General features: G+C 49.7%; 1 protein-coding gene across 1 annotated transcript in view; it reads left to right on the plus strand.

Moving 5' to 3' along the window:
• The window catches only part of SHCBP1L (SHC binding and spindle associated 1 like), a 386,593-nt gene that overhangs the window by 64,971 nt on the left and 301,817 nt on the right, over positions 1 to 19,805 (plus strand). The window contains 1 exon segment of the mRNA XM_030208001.1: positions 9,735 to 9,890. Coding sequence (XP_030063861.1) covers positions 9,735 to 9,890 — 156 coding nt within the window.

Here is a 19,805-nt window from a genome sequence, read left to right on the forward strand (position 1 = left end):
TCCTCCACTACCTTTAGGTCACCAATTCATTTCATTGTTTTAATCACCTTTTTGTTTTATTGGTGGGTCCAAATAAAGGGAATGTGGCTTCAAAATCAACCATTGCTCACTGGATTAAGGAATCTGTTTCTTTGGTTTTGCAGACTCTCTGGCAAGCAACCTCTGGTTTCCTTAAGAGCTCATTCTACCAGAGCTTGTTCCACGTCTTGGTCAGAATCTCTTTCTTTTTTTTTTTTTTTAAATAGAAATCTGCAGATTGGCTATCTGGTCCTCGTTATGTACCTTTTCCAAACATTATTGCTTGGACATCCTTCAGAGCTTCAGTTCTCTCTGTGGGTGTTTCTGTTTCCTGCCCTGTGCAAGGACTGGATTGCTACATCCCACAAGTTTTCTGGATTAATCTGTTGCTGATGACGAGAAAGGAAAAATTATGTCTTTCCCGAAAATTTTCTTTCCTTTTACCACAGCAGGTGAATCCAGAAACCTTTAATCTCTCTGTTGTAACAACATGATCATATCAGTTGGTTTCTATGTTTAGATTAGTTGTTGCAAGTTCCTATTCTTTGCAGTTCATATTTTTATATTGTACGTACCTCTTTTCTGTGAGGAAGGAGAGCTGTCGTATTTTCTAATTTTTCCTTCTCCTTTGTTATGAAAAATATTCTCCGAGGACAAGCAGGCTGCTTGTTCTCACAAATGGGTGACGTCCACGGTAGCCCCTCCGATCGGAGATCTTCACTAGCAACAGCATTTGCTAGCCCTCGTGTGCGCATGCGCGACCGTCTTCCCGCCCGAACGCGAGCGTGATCGCCAGTCTTCTTTTTTCCGCGGCTCAGGACGGCTGTTTTCGGTCGGTCTGCGCCCCAAGGAGACCCCTCGCGTCATTTTGCCGCATTCTGTTCGGAAGTGTCCGGATTCTTCTTTTCCGTCGTGTTCGTACTTCTTTTTTTTTTAAATCCTTTATTTCGAGAATTTTCCCGTTAAGTTTTTTTCGTTGTCGGACACGGCCTTTGTAGCCGCCCGTGCGGGTTTTTTCTAACTTTTTTGGTGCCATTAGCCATCATCGCGAATTTTGACTTCGCCGGCGTGATTTTTCCACCCATGTCCTCGAAGCCTGCCAGCGGCTTCAAAAAGTGCACCCAGTGCAGCCGGATTATCTCCCTCACTGATAGGCACGTTTCGTGCCTTCAGTGTCTGGGGGCCGGGCATCGTCCCCAGGCCTGTACTTTGTCTTCTGTTGAAGAAGAGGACTCAGGCGGTGAGATTGGCCCAGTGGAACCTTTTGTTCGGGGCCTTGTCCGGTGCTTAGACGTCTTCGGTACCGAGGTCATCGTCCGGTGCGTCGACGTCTGCGGTACCCAGCTCATCTGCCGGTGCTCCAACATCTGTGATACCGAGGTCATCGGTGGTATTGATGTCGTCGGAGGGTGCTTCGTCTTCCGGAGTGCAGGTGAGGGCTGTCCATTCCCCTGCTGGTAGCGGTGAGCCCTTCAGTAGATCTCCGCCTGCCTCGAGGGCTCCTGCGGTGCAGGCCCCCTGGGATCGACCTCTTTCGGACCCGGCCCACAGGAGACATTTGGATTCGACGTCCTCCTCTGCGGTACCGGGAGGTACTGGTGCTTCGTGCAAAGGCAAAGAAGCATCGTCATCGGTTGCCTTCCAGACGCGGTACCGAGAGCTCTGGGTCGACACCGGGAGGACCGCTCACCCTCCATACAGGAGGTGTCGATGTGCTCCACTGTGGACAGCCCGGTAACGCCTCCGCGTCCTGGACAGATTCTCAGCTCGTCGCCTGTACTGGACTCCTTGCCTTCCTCGATAGCCGCTCTGAACGAGAGCCTCAAGGCCATCCTCCCAGGGATTCTGGAGGAGCTGTTGCGCCCTTCTCCGGTACCGGGGGTGCTTGCGCCGCCGGTGTCGTTGAATGAGGCGCCGGCTGGCCCCTCGCCCGTTGTGAGGTCTCCGGTTCCGGTACCGCTTGCGGTACCTGCATCGGCAGCCTCCCAGGCCGACTCCCCAACGACATCGATAGAGGGAGCTTCATCGCCGCCGATGCGGGAGTCTTCCTCTCGATGTGTCCACCGTGGCCATGTTTCCACGGAGTCGAGACGGGCCCGGCTTCGGACTGAAGTTCGTGAACTTGTGTCCGATACCGAGGGCGAGGCCTCGTGGGAAGCAGAGGAGGACCCGAGATATTTCTCTGACGAGGAGTCTGGAGGTCTTCCCTCTGATTCCACTCCCTCTCCTGAAAGGCAGCTTTCTCCTCCTGAGAGTCTGTCTTTCGCGGCCTTTGTCCGGGAAATGTCTACGGCCATTCCCTTCCCTCTGGTTACGGAGAATGAGCCAAGAGCCGAAATGTTTGAACTTTTGGACTATCCTTCGCCACCTAAGGAATCGTCCACTGTACCCATGCATCATGTCCTCAAAAAGACATTGCTGGCGAACTGGGTCGAAGTCGTTATCTAATCCCCACATTCCCAAGAAAATTGAATCCCAGTATCGGGTCCATGGGGATCCAGAGTTAATGAGGACCCAGTTGCCCCATGACTCTGGTGTGGTGGATCTGGCCCTTAAGAAGGTCAAGAGTTCTAGGGAGTACGCTTCGGCGTCCCCGGGCCTTGACTCTAGAACCTTGGATTCTTTTGGGCGGAAGTCCTACCATTCTTGTTCAGCGCTGCGTAACCCTAGTAGCGCTTTAGAAATGTCAAGTAGTAGTAGTAGTTTTGGGCGGAAGGCCTACCATTCTGCAATGCTCATTGCCAAAATCCAATCCTACCAGCTCTACACGAGCATTCATATGCGGAATAATGTGCGGCAGTTGAAGGACTTGGTGGATAAGCTCCCTTCTGAGCAAGGCAAGCCTTTTCAGCAGGTGGTCAGGCAGCTGAAGGCGTGTCGTAAATTCCTGGCCAGGGATGTTTACGATTCTTTTGATGTCGCGTCCAGGGCCGCTGCTCAAGGTGTGGTGATGCGCAAACTCTCATGGCTGCTTGCCTCCGACCTGGAGAATAGGCTCCAGCAGCGGATTGCGGATGCTCCTTGCCGGGGGGGGATAACATTTTTGGAGAAAGGGTTGAACAGGTGGTAGAACAACTCCACCAGCGGGACACTGCCTTCGACAAATTCTCCCACCGGGCGCCTTCAGCATCTACCTCAACTGGTAGACGTTTTTATGGGGGAAGGAGGACTGTTCCCATAGGCGTAGTTTGACTGTTTCATTTGGAGGGGGGAGGGGCAAAGGAAGGTGCGGGGCATATTAGCATATCATTTGCATATATGTATATGCAAATTATGCTAATATGGAGGAAGGAAGGGAAGCAAGAGCTGACTTTTTTGGGAATAACTAGTGTTCGTTTGCCGATGGATAACCACTGAATCGGAGAGGCAGCGGGTTTGGCGGCAGGCAGTGGTGTGCTGGTAAATGTTTAACAACAGGCTCTCCCCCAGGCTCTCTCCCCGGCTATAGCCAGCTCTGCGCCCCCCCCCCCCCCCCCCCCCAAATTGCAGAGCTGGCTATAGCCGGGGAGAGAGCCTGGGGGGGGGAGGGGGTATAAATAAGTAAATATAAACTTTTAATGTTGAGCACCTGATTCTCAAAGTGAACATATTCCAAACACTATAATGAAAATAAAATGATTTTTTTCTACCTTTGTTGTCTGGTGACTGTTTTTCTGATCATGCTATACATTGCAAAATAAGATAGCAGATGTAAATTCTCAAAGTGGACATATTCCAAACGCTAAAATGAAAATAAAATAATTTTTTTTCTACCTTTGTTGTCTGGTGACTTTCTTTTTTCAATCATGCTGGTCCAGTATCTGATTCTGCTGCTATCTGTCCTCTTAACTCCGTTTCCAGGGCTTCCTTTCCATTTATTTCTTTCCTTTCCTCTTCATTTCTGGTCCTCAGCTTCTGCCTATTTTAATCATCCATGTGCAGTTTTTCTCCTCTCTTCCTTTTCCCTCATCTCATCTCCTTCCTCACTCTTTCCTCCCCTCCATCCATGTCCAGCATTTCTTTTCTCTCCCCTGCCCTCCATCCACCCATGTCCAGCGACCCTTCTCTCCCTTTGCCCTGCAAGCACCCATACCCAGTGACCCTCCTTTCCCCTGCCCTCCATCCACCCAGTCCAGCAGTGACCCTCCTCTCCCCTGCCCTCCCTTCATCCCGCCCTCTCCCCTTTCCTTCTCCTCCCCCCCGCACCCCCCCCCCCCCCGCAGCGAGCCAGTTCTCCTCCCTCCCTCCGGATCCGTCCCTCACCAACTTGATCTTCGAATTCTTCTCCTGCCCGCTAGCGCTGACTCTCCCCTGCCGGTTCGCGCTTCAAAATGGCCGCCGAGAGCGAGGCCTCCTCTGGAAGTCTCAACGGCCATTTTTAAAGCGCAAACCAGCAGGGGAGAGAGCGCTAGCTGGCAGGCAAAGGATTCAAAGATCAGTTTGGTGAGGGACGGATCCGGAGGGAGGGAGGAGAGCCGGCTCACGGGGATGCCAGGTGGGGGAGGAGAAGGAACAGTGAGAGGGCGGGGTGAAGGGAGAGCTGCCTGGTGCCGGCCCTGTGTTTGGGGGGGCATTGCCCCCCCTCGCCCCCCCAGTCTACGCCCATGACTGTTCCCTATTCTTCTAATAAGCGTAGGTACAATCCTCCCTCCCGCCAGCCTGCTGCTCAGGCTAAACCCCAGCGCGCTCGTTTTCGTCAACAGCGTGCGCCTCAATAGGCCCCAGCAGCTCCCCAGCAAAAGCAAGGGACGAGCGTTTGACTGGCTCCAGCAGAGCATAGCCGAAGTCCAAGTATCAGTGCCGGACGATCTGCCTGTCGGGGGGAGGTTAAAACTTTTTCACCAAAGGTGGCCTCATAACCTCCAACCAGTGGGTTCTTCAAATAGTTCGGCTGAGATACACCCTCAATTTGACTTCAAAACCTCCAAATTGTCCACCGGGAGCTCAGTCCTTCAGCTTCCAGCACAAGCAGGTACTTGCCGAGGAACTCTCCACTCTTCTCAGCGCCAATGCAGTTGAGCCCGTACCACCGGGGCAGGAAGGGCTGGGATTCTTTTCCAGGTACTTTCTTGTGGTAAAGAAAACAGGGGGGATGCGTCCCATCCTAGACCTAAGGGCCCTGATCAAATATCTGGTCCGAGAAAAGTTCAGGATGCTTTCCCTGGGCACCCTCCTTCCCATGATTCAGGAAAACGATTGGCTATGCTCTCTGGATTTAAAGGATGCTTACACTCACATCCCGATACTGCCAGCTCACAGACAGTATCTTCGATTCCGTCTGGGAACTCGTCTGGGCCTGCTTATCCGACATTGCTGCCTGGATGTCCAACCGCTACTTGAAACTGAACATGGCCAAGACCGAGCTTATTGTCTTCCCACCCAAACCCACTTCTCCTCTCCCTCCACTCTCTCTCTCAGTTGATAACACCCTCATCATCCCCGTCTCATCTGCCCGCAACCTCGACTCCTCCCTCTCCTTCTCTGCGCATATCCAGCAGATAGCCAAGACCTGTCGTTTGTTCCTCTATAACATTAGCAAAATTCGCCCTTTCCTCTCTGAGCACACCACCCGAACTCTCATCCACTCTCTCATTACCTCTCGCCTTGACTACTGCAACCTACTCCTCACTGGCCTCCCACTTTGCCATCTATCCTCCCTTCAGTCCGTTCAGAACTGTGCCACACGCCTTATCTTCCGCCTGGACCGATATACTCATATCACTCCTCTCCTCAAGTCACTTCACTGGCTTCCGATCAGGTACCGCATACAGTTCAAGCTTCTCCTATTAACCTACAAATGCACTCGATCTGCAGCCCCTCCTTACCTCTCTACCCTCATCTCCCCTTACGTTCCTTCCCGTAACCTCTGCTCTCAAGACAAATCCCTACTTTCAGTACCCTTCTCCACCACCGCCAACTCCAGGCTCCGCCCTTTCTGCCTCGCCTCACCCCATGCCTGGAATAAACTCCCTGAGCCCATACGCCAGGCCCCCTCCCTGCCCATCTTCAAAGCCTTGCTCAAAGCCACCTCTTCAGTGTCGCCTTCGGCACCTAACCACCATACTTCTATTCAGGAAATCAAGACTGCTCCAACTTGACATTTCGCCCATTAGATTGTAAGCTCTTTTGAGCAGGGACTGTCCTTTTTTGTTAAACTGTACAGCGCTGCGTAACCCTAGTAGCGCTCTAGAAATGTTAAGTGGTAGTAGTAGTATTGTGTGCTACCCTTTGGTCTCGCCTCTGCGCCCAGAGTGTTTACAAAATACCTGGCTGTCGTGGCGGCGTCTCTACGCAGACTGGGAGTGCACGTGTTCCCTTATCTCGACGATTGGCTGGTGAAGAACATCTCTGAGGCAAGAGCTCTACAGTCCATGCAGGTGTCTGTTCGACTCCTGGAGCTACTTGGGTTTGTGATAAATTATCCAAAGTCCCATCTTCTTCCAGCCCAGAAGCTAGAATTCATAGGAGCTCTGCTGGACTCTCAGACGGCTCGTGCCTACCTTCCGGAAGGGAGGGCCGACACTCTTCTGTCTCTCGTTTCCTGGGTACGGGCGTCTCAGCAGATCACAGCTCGGCAGATGTTGAGATTGCTCGGCCACATGGCCTCCACAGTGCATGTGACTCCCATGGCCCGCCTCCACATGAGATCAGCTCAGTGGACCCTAGCGTCTCAGTGGTACCAAGCTGCTGGGGACCTAGAGGATGTAGTCCTACTGTCCACGAGTTTTCTTCAGTCCCTCCATTGGTGGACAATTCGGTCCAATTTGACTCTGGGACGTCCTTTCCAAATTCCTCAGCCTCAAAAGGTGCTGACAAGAGATGCGTCTCTCCTGGGGTGGGGAGCTCATGTCGATGAGCTTCACACCCAAGGGAGTTGGTCCCTTCAGGAGAAAGGTTTACAGATCAACCTCCTGGAGTTACGAGCGGTCTGGAACGCTCTAAAGGCCTTCAGAAATTGGCTGTCCCATCAAATTATTCAAATTCAGACAATCAGGTTGCCATGTACTACATCAACAAGCAGGGGGGCACCGGATCTCGCCCCCTGTGTCAGGAGGCCGTCAGAATGTGGCTTTGGGCTCGCCGGAATGGCATGTTTCTTCAAGCCACCTATCTGGCATGCGTAAACAACAGTCTGGCCGACAGATTGAGCAGGATAATGCAACCTCACGAGTGGTCGCTCAATTCCAGGGTTGTACGCGAGATCTTCCAAGTGTGGGGCACTCCCTTGGTGGATCTCTTTACCACTCAACTCAATCACAAGGTCCCTCAATTCTGTTCCAGACTTCAGGCCCACGGCAGGCTAACGTCGGATGCCTTTCTTCTGGATTGGGGGGAAGGCCTCCTGTATACTTATCCTCCCATACCTTTGATGGGGAAGACTTTGCTGAAACTCAAGCAACATCGAGGCAACACGATCCTGATCGCTTCCTTTTGGCCGCGTCAGATATGGTTCCCTCTTCTTCTGGAATTGTCTTCCGAAGAACCGTGGAGATTGGAGTGTTTTCTGACCCTCATTACTCAGAACGAGGGGGCGCTTCTGCATCCCAACCTCCAGTCCCTGACTCTCACGGCTTGGATGTTGAGAGCGTAGATTTTGCCTCTTTGGGTCTCTCAGAGGGTGTCTCCCGTGTCTTGCTTGCTGCCAGGAAAGATTCTACTAAAAAGAGTTACTCTTTTCTATGGCGGAGGTTTGCCGTCTGGTGTGACAACAATACCCTAGATCCTCGTTCCTGTCCTACACAGACCCTGCTTGAATACCTTCTACACTTGTCCGAGTCTGGTCTTAAAACCAACTCTGTAAGGGTTCATCTTAGTGCGATTAGTGCATACCATTACCGTGTGGAAGGTAAGCTGATCTCGGGACAGCCTTTAGTTGTTCGCTTCATGAGAGGTTTGCTTTTTCAAAGCCCCCCATCAAACCTCCTACAGTGTCATGGGATCTCAATGTCGTTCTCACCCAGCTGATGAAACCTCCTTTCGAGCCACTGAAATTCCTGTCATCTGAAGTACTTGACTTGGAAGGTCATTTTCTTGGTGGCAGTCACTTCAGCTCACAGAGTCAGTGAGCTTCAAGCCCTGGTAGCTCATGCTCCTTATACTAAATTTCATCTTAACAGAGTAGTCCTCCGCACTCACCCTAAGTTCTTGCCAAAGGTGGTGTCGGAGTTCCATCTGAACCAGTCAATTGTCTTGCCAACATTCTTTCCCCATCCTCATTCCCGCCCTGCTGAACGTCAGCTGCACACATTGGACTGCAAAAGAGCATTGGCCTTCTATCTGGAGCGGACACAGCCCCACAGACAGTCCGCCCAAATGTTTGTTTCTTTTGATCCCAACAGAAGGGGAGTGGCTGTGGTGAAACACACCATATCCAATTGGCTAGCAGATTGCATTTCCTTCACTTACGCCCAGGCTGGGCTGACTCTTGAGGGTCATGTCATGGCTCATTGTGTTAGAGCCATGGCAGCATCAGTGGCCCACTTGAAGTCTGCCACTATCAAAGAGATTTGCAAGGCTGCGACTTGGTCATCTGTCTACACATTCACATCGCGTTACTGCCTTCAGCAGGATACCCGACGCGACAGTCGGGTCGGGCAGTCGGTGCTACAGAATCTGTTTGGGGTTTAGAATCCAACTCCACCCCCCTAGGCCCATTTTTATTCTGTTCCAGGCTGCACTCTCAGTTAGTTGAATAAGTTTAGGTCAATCTCAGTTATGTCCTCGCCGTTGCGAGGCCCAATTGACCAATGTTTATTGTTTTGAATGAGCCTGGGGGCTAGGGATACCCCATTTGTGAGAACAAGCAGCCTGCTTGTCCTCGGAGAAAGCGAATGCTACATACCTGTAGAAGGTATTCTCTGAGGACAGCAGGCTGATTGTTCTCACCTATCCGCCCGCTTCCCCTTTGGAGTTGTGTCTTCCCTTGTCTTGCTATTTACTGGACTGGCGATCACGCTCGCGTTCGGGTGGGAAGACGGTCGTGCATGCGCACGCGAGGGCTAGCAAACACTGTTGCTAGTGAAGATCTCCGATCGGAGGGGCTGCCATGGAAATCACCCATTTGTGAGAACAATCAGCCTGCTGTCCTAGGAGAATACATTCTTCAGGTCTGTAGCTTTCGCTCTAACTGACCAGGATGCCTATCATCCTATGGCATAGTTCAGTTTGATGTCCTCTGTCTCTATTTGCTGGTAGGTGGTCATAGCTCACAAGTTTCTGGATTCATCTGCTGTTATTAAAGGAAATAAAATTATCCGGTAAGATATAATGTTTCCTTCTAAACTATGTTAACAGTGAAATAATATTTGTATGTTGCAGCTTTTGGAACTTCTTCTCCCACAGAAATGCATTGGACTATATTTTTTGGGGGAAGGGGGTAAGAGAGCTTCACTTCTCTGAAATCCCTGGTCTGGTTTGGCCTGTTTTCAAATTCATATATCTTTGCCCTGGTCTCCATGCCAAATTTAGTCCTACTCCATTTCATTTTTGGAGAGCTACTTTGCCCCGAGACAAACAGATAGACGTGTACACATTTTTTCCAACTATTTATATATAGTAGTTTCTTAATAATATTACATTGGAACGGAAGGAATAAATGGAATTACATTTTTGTTTTGTAAGTTAGTCATACATGCACTTTCAATAATCTTGTTGACTCCATTTGGCAATGTTCTTTGACTTCAAGGATGTAATACTGTTTTTCTTGTTCTTTTTGTCTATATTTTCCAATTGTACAGGCTGAAGAAGCAGATGAGTCTATGAGCAAATATCTTTCTGAAAAACTGAAGGAGAAAAATAAGTGGATAGGGGTTTGGAAGACCAATCCAGAACTTTTCTTTGCTAAATTACAGTATGAAGAGTCTTCCATACCTTTTGTTGAAATCCTAGTTGAGGTAACTGTTTACATTTTTTTAAATGTAAATGGAGAAGTACTGTCTTTGTTTTGAAGATGCTTACTGTAGTGCCTTGTAAAAGTCTTCACGTTCTTGTATATTTTTTTCATATTTTGCTGTATAAAAAAATACAATTCAGAATTCATTGAAGTAGGAGTTGATTTAATTCATCTACACATGCTGTTTCACGTTGAAAGTGTAGAATAACTTTACAAATGTGCAAAAAGTAAAGAATAAGAAACCAAAGTGGTTTGATTGCATAGGTCTTCACATCTTTTGTAGCAGCAAACCTAATTAGCTCCTTTTCTAAAACAAGGCCTATAATAAGTTAGAGCCTACCTATGTCCAGTCACAGTAGTTGAGCTAATTTAAATACTCCTGAATGAAAAATTAAGCTGTTTCATTTGTATAAAGTAATTTGAAACAAAGGTTGAAACACACTGAAAACTTAGCTATCAGAAGAACTCAGGGATAAAGTTATTTAAAGGTATAAATTTGGGGGAAGGTTATAAGGATATTTCAGTGGGGCACAGTCAGGTCCATCATCATAAAGTAGAAACTGTTTTTATGCAAAATGTCTGAAAATTCTGCGCTATTAGCATTTTTGCTCATTTCCCCATTCTAAGGCTTGAAATTTCCTCCTATTTTCCTCAAGTTTCCCTTTTCCCACTTTTCCCAATAGCACATTCACCTTTGTCTGCTCCTCTTCCCACCCTCCCCAATGGCACATTCCTTGTCACTTGCAGATGAATCCAGGAACTAGTGGGTTAAGTCCGCCTACCAGCAGGTGGAGATAGAGTTAAACAAACTAAAGGCAGTGATGCCAGATGGCCAACTCCTTCCTCAGTTAGTATGTCTCTATCTCAGCAGGTGGTGGATGGCTTTTTCTCCAGCTCCTGGGCCCAAGGCCTCTGAGGGTGCTTCTGGGCCGGTGACCAGTTTGAGCCGGGGGTGGCAGACTGGTGGTGTGCCCTTTGGCAGCATACGCAGTTGCTGGGTCCCTGCTACACCTCAAATTCCCTCTGAATAGGCTTTTGCTGTTCCTTTCCTTCCCTGTTTTTCTGCCTCCTCACTAAAAAAAAAAAAAGAGAACCATAGAATTTATTTAAAAGAGAAACAGAAGCACAGGGAAGTGTGTTTTTGCTGAGAGCAGGTTTGTTTTACTGCTGTCCGAGTCCTGCTTTCTGTTGCCTGCTTGTCTGAGCCTGCCTCAAAGTGGAGTCGGAGAGTTTTTTTTTCCCTTCGGCTCAGCTGTCAGTTCCCGCGCTTTCCCGGTCCGGGGTAAGTCCTGCTGGGTTCCTGTTTGGGAACGGGCGATGGCAGCGGAGGCGGTAAAACGCTGTTCCCGATGTGGGATACTGCGTTCGGTGGCAGGCCTTTGCAGCGCGGGGTGCGCTGATTTGGCGGGACTCGATGGAGCAGTGCCCCCCACCCCCCTGAGATCGTGCTTTCCCGGCCAGAGCCTGGTGATTCTCGCAATATTTTGCGATCGGTCGCGGAGCTTGCTCCAGTAGCAGTTTTGGGCAAAGCTTCTTCTCCGCTGGCAGGGGAGTCGGGGGGGGGGGGGGGGGGTCGTCAGGCACTGTGGGCAGTGGTGCAGGTGCCATGGCTGCGACCTCCATTGCGGGGGAGGGGTTTTCGCCAGAGTTTATTTTGCTACTCCATCAGGCGTTTTTATTGAAAATGGCTCTGCCCCCCCCCCTCACATGGCTGCGACAGCTTCGGCCTTTGATTCTCTCAGGGGGTCTGGGGGTAACCAAGAGATTTGGGGGTTTTCCCCAGAGGATTTCTCCTCTCTTAAAAAGCTTAGGCTTTCTTTTTGGTTTGAGGAGGGGTCCTGCATATGGTCGCCTGCAGCTTCCTCCGTGGTGGCTCTCTCAGAGCAGATGGGGTAGAGGACGTGGAGGACGGTGTCCTCACTGACCAACCGGAGGATTCTTCCACCGTGAGGATTTTCCACAAGGGCCAGTTGTCCTCCTTTATCTCTCAGGCGCTGGAAGCCTTGAATATAGAGGACCCCGAGGTTGCAGTTTCTCAGGCGGTCAACCCCAAGATGGCTAGTACCAGGCGACCTTCTAAGGCCTTTCTGGTACATGAAGCTATTGGAAGAGTTGATTTTGGCCCAGTGGGCGGATCCGGATGGGAGGCTGAAAGTAGCCAGGGCTATGGCCAGGCTGTATCTGGTTTCAGCGGACCGTTTAGAGCAGTTTGCTGTATGTAGGGTGGGATGCCCTGGTGACGGCGGTCACTAAGAAGACTACTCTTCCAGTGGAAGGTGGTGTGGCACTTAAGGATATGCAAGACAGACGGTTAGAGGCCTCTTTAAAACGTGCCTTTGAGGTGGCCGCTTTGACACTTCAAGCTTCTGTTTGTAGTTCTTATGCGGCTAGAGTTTGTCTCAGTTGGTGCATTCTGTCATGGATTCGATTTCGGATATGCCAGGAACTCCTCAGATGTCGCTGATGGATATTGGGCTGGCGTACTGTTCGGGGTTTAGAATCCAGCTCCACCCTCCTAGGCCCAGTTCTGTTCCAGGCTACACTCTCATCTAGTTCTTTTTTTAATTTTTTTATTTATCATTTTACTTAATTACATTCACATTTATCATGTAAATGTAAGGAAAAACAGAAATTAACATAAGGAAAAAGAAAAAACATTTTCTCTCAACAATATATATAATTGTCCACAATTGGGGGATCCAAGATCAGGAAAACAATCTCAAAGAAAATAAGAAAAACACGAAGTGGTTAATCTTACAAATTCATATTTTCTGGGGGAGGAAGGTTAATTGGTAATTGCAGCCGGTACAGTGGTAACTAAAGGAAGTTGCTGCAGAGGGTTCTTCATCTGTTCTTTTAACTCCACAAACTCTTGTAATTTCTTGGGTTCAACAAATAAGTAATAAGGAAATGAAACACTTACAAGGGAATCGCTCTAGGAAGGTCCCACCTAGGGCAATGATTCTTGGCTTAAAAGCAAAGAGTTCACACCTCCTAGTCTGCGATTCCCTTGATATATCAGGAAATATATTTATCTTTGAACCCAAAAAACTATCAGCCATGTATCGGAAATTCAATTTCAAAACATTGTTCCTATCTAAATCAAAGGCAAAAGTCACTAGTAATATAACTCTATATATAGGGTATTTTAGGAAGATTTATCATTCTCAAGCTATTTTTCCTTAATTGGTTCTCCAGAAGTTCCACTTTTTTACAAGAAACATGACTGTCCTTCATTACCAGATTAACTGATTTTCGTAGAGAAACCATTTCCGTAATCAAAGTCTCTATTTTTATATCTTGGACTTCAACTTTGTTAGATAAGTATTGATATAATCACATATTTATTCCTGAAAAATTTTTGACATCTGAAGAAGAGAATTATTCACACTCTGCAGCACTTCCCATAGTGCGTCCATTATGACATTTTTTAGCTTCACCAGGTCCAATTTCTCCACAGAAACCACTCCAGATATCTTTGGGGGGAAGAGCTCACTCTCCAATCCCCCAGTTGGTTTATTATCCGGAGTCAATGCTGCGCCAGGACCTCCTCGGATCGCGTGCGAATCCTAACCCACTTCGGGCGTTTCCACTGTCGACCTCCATAGCGAAGCGTTACTGTTTCCGGGTCCCCAACAGGGGAACTCAAAGTCACTCCCTCTCCACTGAGATTCGGCGATAAAGCCTTGCTGTTCCCCGACATTATGACTCCGAATCTCTCCAAAGTAGACTTAGAAGTGGTGGGAACCCCAGCCGTGTTCGAGGAGGACAACACCACGGCTTTGCCTTTTTCTTCCCCATTCTCTGGGGAGCGCGCCTACTTCTTCAGGTATTCTGGTGTAAAACGGGAACTCAACTAACGTATGTCCTCCCTCGACACCATCTTGGATCCTCCAGTTTGGGACACTCTTTGTCTGGTTTCTCCTCAGAGGCCTGTCTGATATGGGTAACCCTTCAGCATAGCCCTCTAAGTCATTGAAACACGGAAGCCCCTCCACCACTTACAAGGTGGTGTCCCTTCGGAGGGGCACTCTCATCTAGTTCAATTTGTTTTTAGGTCAATCTTTGTTATGTCCTCGCCGTTGCGAGGCCCAGTTGACCAATGTTTCTTGTTTTGAGTGTGCCTGGGGGCTAGGGATACCTCATACGTGAGAATATTGAGCCTGCTTGTCCTTGGAGAAAATGAAGATACATACCTGTAGCAGGTATTCTCTGAGGACAGCAGGCTCAATATTCTCACAACCCACCCTCCTCCCCGTTGGAGTTGTTTCTTTTTCTATACTTTGCTTTTTACTAACTGATTAGGGCATGCTCGCGTCTCGGGTGGGAAGCCGTTCGCACATGAGCAGTGCGTTCGGCCCGCGCGACGCCGCATTCTAGAGACTTCTTTTTTTCGTTTTTGAAGTTCCGGTCTCCTGGGCCGTCGTGGACGACGACCCATACGTGAGAATATTGAGCCTGCTGTCCTCAGAGAATACCTACTACAGGTATGTATCTTCATTTTAAATTAGTAATTGTACAATAAGTAACAGTGATCTGATCACTTGTATAATGGCAATAAATGGAATCTGTCAATGAATACGAGAAAACAAAACTTATGATGCAAGAGAAGCATAATCATGTGGAAGGTATGCTGTAAAATTCTCCAATAGTTAAAAAACGAAAATACAAGTAGTCCACTCTGGATAAGGTGGTTTTGTAATGGGAGTTCAGTCAGTGTGCACACTAATGGATGTGCAAAAACAATAGAATGATACTGACAAAAACAACAGCATTGTTGTTAGTATCCAGGTAGTAGCACTACTTGGTATCCAAATATTAAAGACATAGTGGAGACAGGTTCTTACTGGAAGATGTCAAAAGACTAACTTTGTAGTATGACATCAATAAGATGGGTTCTAAACTAGACTTTTTGTTCATAATGTTAAAGACATAGTGAAGACAGGCCACTATAGGTTGTGAAATTGTAGTATAATTCTATCAGCAGCTGACCGAAATAGATGGTAAAGCAATCATGAAAGGTGGGTAGAACTGAGTCAAAGAAGATGGGTAGAGATGTGGCAATAATTTTTTTTAATCGATACAGGTTATCTAAGAAAGTAGAGGAATGATACTGAATTACAAGTGTGAAACGTAATACAAGCAGTAAAATATAAAAGAGTGATACTGCACAGTTCGTAGTCTATTATTTGTTGTTAGTGCTAAATTCAAAACGGAGGAATATGACTGATCAAAAGGATGTAGAAGCATAGGCAAACATTGCCAAACTCCAGAAAACAAAAGAGGAGAAAAAGCAGTTGATTTACTGGATGCTTTGTTAACAGGGAAATAACCATTATAGAAGTAATGAATCAGAAATATACTTGGAGAGAACCTCGGACTGTAAAGAATAGAGACTCTGGTTGAAGAAGTGTTTTAAAATATAAAAACACGCATCTATAAGAACATGAAGTTAGGAAAAACAAAGTAGTATGTGATGTGCTGTGAATTTATCAAGCACTAAAATAGCAGGTCATACAATCAGATTGCTGTAATGGGGGCCAATTTTTCAAAAATTATTGGGGTCCTAAACCCAACAGAAAAATTCGTCTCCCCTGTCAGAATCAAGGAGTTTGTTCAATATTGGAGTTACTGAATTACCCATAGAGTCCGCTGCTATGTGTGATGTTAATGAATGATTTAACAAAGTAGTTCAATTATTACAACAAGAGAAAAGCATCAAGACTGAGATAATGTGAACTTCAAGAATATTATTAAAATAAAATTCCTTGTCATCAAGCAGATGAAGCCATTACGTATGGGTTGTGTCCATCAACCAGCAGGGGGAGATAGAGAGCACTCAACTTTTCACAGTGCCTATTAATGGTCAGCTAGCTCCACTGCCTCTTCGGTATTCTCTATCTCCCCAAGCAGGGTGGCTGCAGCTTCTTCGAGCTCCATAAAAAATCTGCCTGGGGGTGGCTCCTGGCTTGCCAGTTGTTAGCCGGGGTGTTAGAGGCTATAGCAGCTTCACTTTGAAGGCACATAGGTCAGTCCTTTTCCTGCCTTACCCATGCCCCCGTGGATGTGGACATATTAGCTTGCTTTTCCCTGTCCTTTCCCACTCAATGGATGCAGGCACATTGGTTCGCCTTTCCCTGCCTTTCCCACTTATCTGAGCCTCCGGAGTGATTTTATTTACCTCTTTTGCCTCTGCTTTCCTCACAGCGTTAAAAAAAAAAAAAAAAAGAAGTCGCGTCACGCTTTCTCCGAGGACAAGCAGGCTGCTTGTTCTCACTGATGGGTGACGTCCACGGCAGCCCCTCCAAACACTTTCTAGCAAAGTCCTTTGCTAGTCCTCGCGCGCCGATGCGCACCGCGCATGCGCGGCCGTGTTCCCGCCCGAACCGGCTCGTGCTGGCCAGTCTTCTTTTGTCCGCGCTCGGTACGGTTGTGTTTCGCCGTTCGCGCCCCGAAAGTTGACCTCGCGCGTCGTTTTTGGACTTCGCTTCAAAAAAAAAAAAAAAAAAAAAGTGTCGGAAGGAGACCTTTTCAGTCTGCTCCCCTTCCCGTATTTCTAGTTTTGCCCCGGTAAGTTTTCTTTCGTCGTCGGGGTAGGCCCTATTTAGGCCTCGGTTCGAAGTTTTTCTTCTCCCTTTTTTTGTGGTGCCATTTTCGCCATTTCGAGTTTTGATCTCGCCGGCGCGATTTTTCCGCCCATGACATCGAAGTCTTCCAGCGGCTTCAAGAAGTGCACCCAGTGCGCCCGGGTAATCTTCGCTCACTGACAGGCACGTGTCGTGTCTTCAGTGTCTGGGAGCTGGGCACCGCCTGCAGGCCTGTAGTCTGTGTTCTCTTTTGCAAAAGCGGACTCAGGTAGCGAGATTGGCCCAGTGGAACGTTTTGTTCTCGGGCTCTTCGTCGGCATCGGCACCGGAAGTATCGACTGCTTCGACGTCGTCGCCGCCCGGAGTTTCATCCTCGCCCCCGATTGCATCGAGTGCATCGAGGCATCGGCCCTCTGCATCGGGGCTGAGACATCGGAGGGCTGCGTCGGCGTCGGTGGTACCGAGACCTCCTCGTCTGCTGATGTCGTCGGACGGTGGTGCTTCGTCTGGAGTGCAGGTGAGGGCTGTCCATTCCCCTGCTGGTGGCGGTGAGCCTTCGGGTGGGTCTCCCCCTACCCTGAGGGCTCCTGCGGTACAGCCCCCCCCGAGACCGACCTCCTTCGGCCTCGGCCCCGAGGAAGCGACGGCTGGATTCTATGTCCTCCTCGTCGGTGCCGGGAAGCTCCGGTGACATGCTTCGTCCCAAGAAGTCGAAGAAGCATCGTCACCGGTCCCCTTCCCGTGTCGGCACCGAGAGCTCTGGGTTGCCGAGGGAGTCGGCACCCAGTAGGCATCGGCACCGAGAGGACCGCTCGCCCTCTGTTCAAGAGGTGTCGGTGCGCTCCCCTTTGGACAGCCCGGAACAGCCTCCACGCCCGGAACAGATTCTGACATCGACACCTGCATCGGCTTCCATGTCGTTTTCCACAGCCGCTCTGCACGAGAGTCTCCGGGCCGTTCTCCCAGAGATCCTGGGAGAGCTGTTGCGCCCTACCCCTCTGGTACCGGGGGTGCTTGCGCCACCGGTACCGTCGAGCGAGGCGCCGGCTGGCCCATTTTCCGGGGTGAGGTCTCTGATATCGGTGTCGTTTGCGGTACCGACTGCGGTAGCCTCCCAGGAAGGCTCCCCGACTACGTCGGCGGAGGGAGCTTCGCCGGTGCGGGCGAGGGAGTCTACCTCTCGACGCTCCCACCGTGGCTGTGGTTCCACGGAGTCGAGCCGGGAACGGCTGCAGACACAGGTCCGTGAACTTGTGTCTGACACCGATGGTGAGGCCTCGTGGGAAGAGGAAGAGGACATCAGATATTTCTCTGACGAGGAGTCTGAGGGTCTTCCTTCTGATCCCACTCCCTCTCTTGAAAGGCAGCTTTCTCCTCCCGAGAGTCTGTCTTTCGCTTCCTTTGTCCGGGAGATGTCTACGGCCATCCCCTTCCCGGTGGTTGTGGAGGACGAGCCCAGGGCTGAAATGTTTGAGCTCCTGGACTATCCTTCTCCACCTAAGGAAGCGTCCACAGTACCCATGCATCATGTCCTAAAAAAGACATTGCTGGCGAACTGGATCAAGCCTCTAACTAATCCCCACATTCCCAAGAAGATCGAGTCCCAGTACCGGATCCATGGGGACCCAGAGCTGATGCGCACTCAGTTGCCTCACGACTCTGGAGTTGTGGATTTGGCCCTAAAGAAGGCCAAGAGTTCTAGGGAGCATGCTTCGGCGCCCCCGGGCAAGGACTCTAGAACCTTGGACTCCTTTGGGAGGAAGGCCTACCATTCTTCTATGCTCGTGGCCAAAATTCAGTCCTACCAGCTCTACACGAGCATACACATGCGGAACTATGTGCGGCAGTTGGCGGGCTTGGTGGACAAGCTCCCCCCTGAGCAAGCCAAGCCTTTTCAGGAGGTGGTCAGGCAGCTGAAGGCGTGCAGAAAATTCCTGGCCAAAGGGGTGTACGGCACCTTTGATGTTGCGTCCAGGGCCGCTGCTCAAGGTGTGGTGTTGCGCAGACTCTCATGGCTGCGTGCCTCCGACCTGGAGAATAGAATCCAGCAGCGGATTGCGGACTCGCCTTGCCGTGCGGATAATATTTTTGGAGAGAAAGTCGAGCAGGTGGTAGAGCAGCTCCACCAGAGGGACGCCGCTTTCGACAAGTTCTCCCGCCGGCAGCCTTCAGCCTCTACCTCTACAGGTAGAAGATTTTTTTGGGGAAGGAAGACTGTTCCCTACTCTTCTGGCAAGCGTAGGTACAATCCTCCTTCTCGACAGCCTGCGGCCCAGGCTAAGCCCCAGCGCGCTCGCTCTCGTCAGCAGCATGCGACTCAGTAAGGCCCCTCGGCTCCCCAGCAAAAGCAAGGGATGAGCTTTTGACTGGCTCCAGCAGAGCATAGCCGACATCCAAGTGTCAGTGCTGGGCGACCTGCCAGTCGGAGGGAGGTTGAAAGCTTTTCACCTAAGGTGGCCTCTCATAACCTCCGATCAGTGGGTTCTCCAAATAGTCCGGCAAGGATACACCCTCAATTTGGCCTCAAAACCTCCAAATTGTCCACCGGGAGCTCAGTCTTACAGCTTCCAACACAAGCAGGTACTTGCAGAGGAACTCTCCGCCCTTCTCAGCGCCAATGCGGTCGAGCCCGTGCCATCCGGGCAAGAAGGGCTGGGATTCTATTCCAGGTACTTCCTTGTGGAAAAGAAAACAGGGGGGATACGTCCCATCCTAGACCTAAGGGCCCTGAACCAATATCTGGTCAAAGAAAAGTTCAGGATGCTTTCCCTGGGCACCCTTCTCCCCATGATTCAGGAAAACGATTGGCTATGCTCTCTGGACTTAAAGGACGCTTACACGCACATCCCGATACTGCCAGCTCACAGACAGTATCTGCGATTTCAGCTGGGCACACGTCACTTCCAGTACTTTGTGCTACCCTTTGGGCTCGCCTCTGCGTCCAGAGTGTTCACGAAGTGCTTGGCTGTAGTAGCAGTGGCACTTCGCAGACTGGGGGTACACGTGTTCCCATATCTCGACGATTGGCTGGTGAAGAACACATCCGAGGCAGGAGCCCTGCAGTCTATGCAGATGACTATTCGCCTCCTGGAGCTACTGGGGTTTGTGATAAATTATCCAAAATCCCATCTTCTCCCAGTGCAGAAACTCGAATTCATAGGAGCTCTGCTGGATTCTCGGACGGCTCACGCCTATCTCCCAGAGACGAGAGCCAACAACTTGTTGTCCCTAGTCTCGCGGGTGCGAGCGTCCCAGCAGATCACAGCTCGGCAGATGTTGAGATTGCTGGGCCATATGGCCTCCACAGTTCATGTGACTCCCATGGCCCG

Source organism: Microcaecilia unicolor, chromosome 6 (assembly GCF_901765095.1).
Source record: "Microcaecilia unicolor chromosome 6, aMicUni1.1, whole genome shotgun sequence".
Classification (NCBI taxonomy): Eukaryota; Metazoa; Chordata; class Amphibia; order Gymnophiona; family Siphonopidae; genus Microcaecilia; species Microcaecilia unicolor.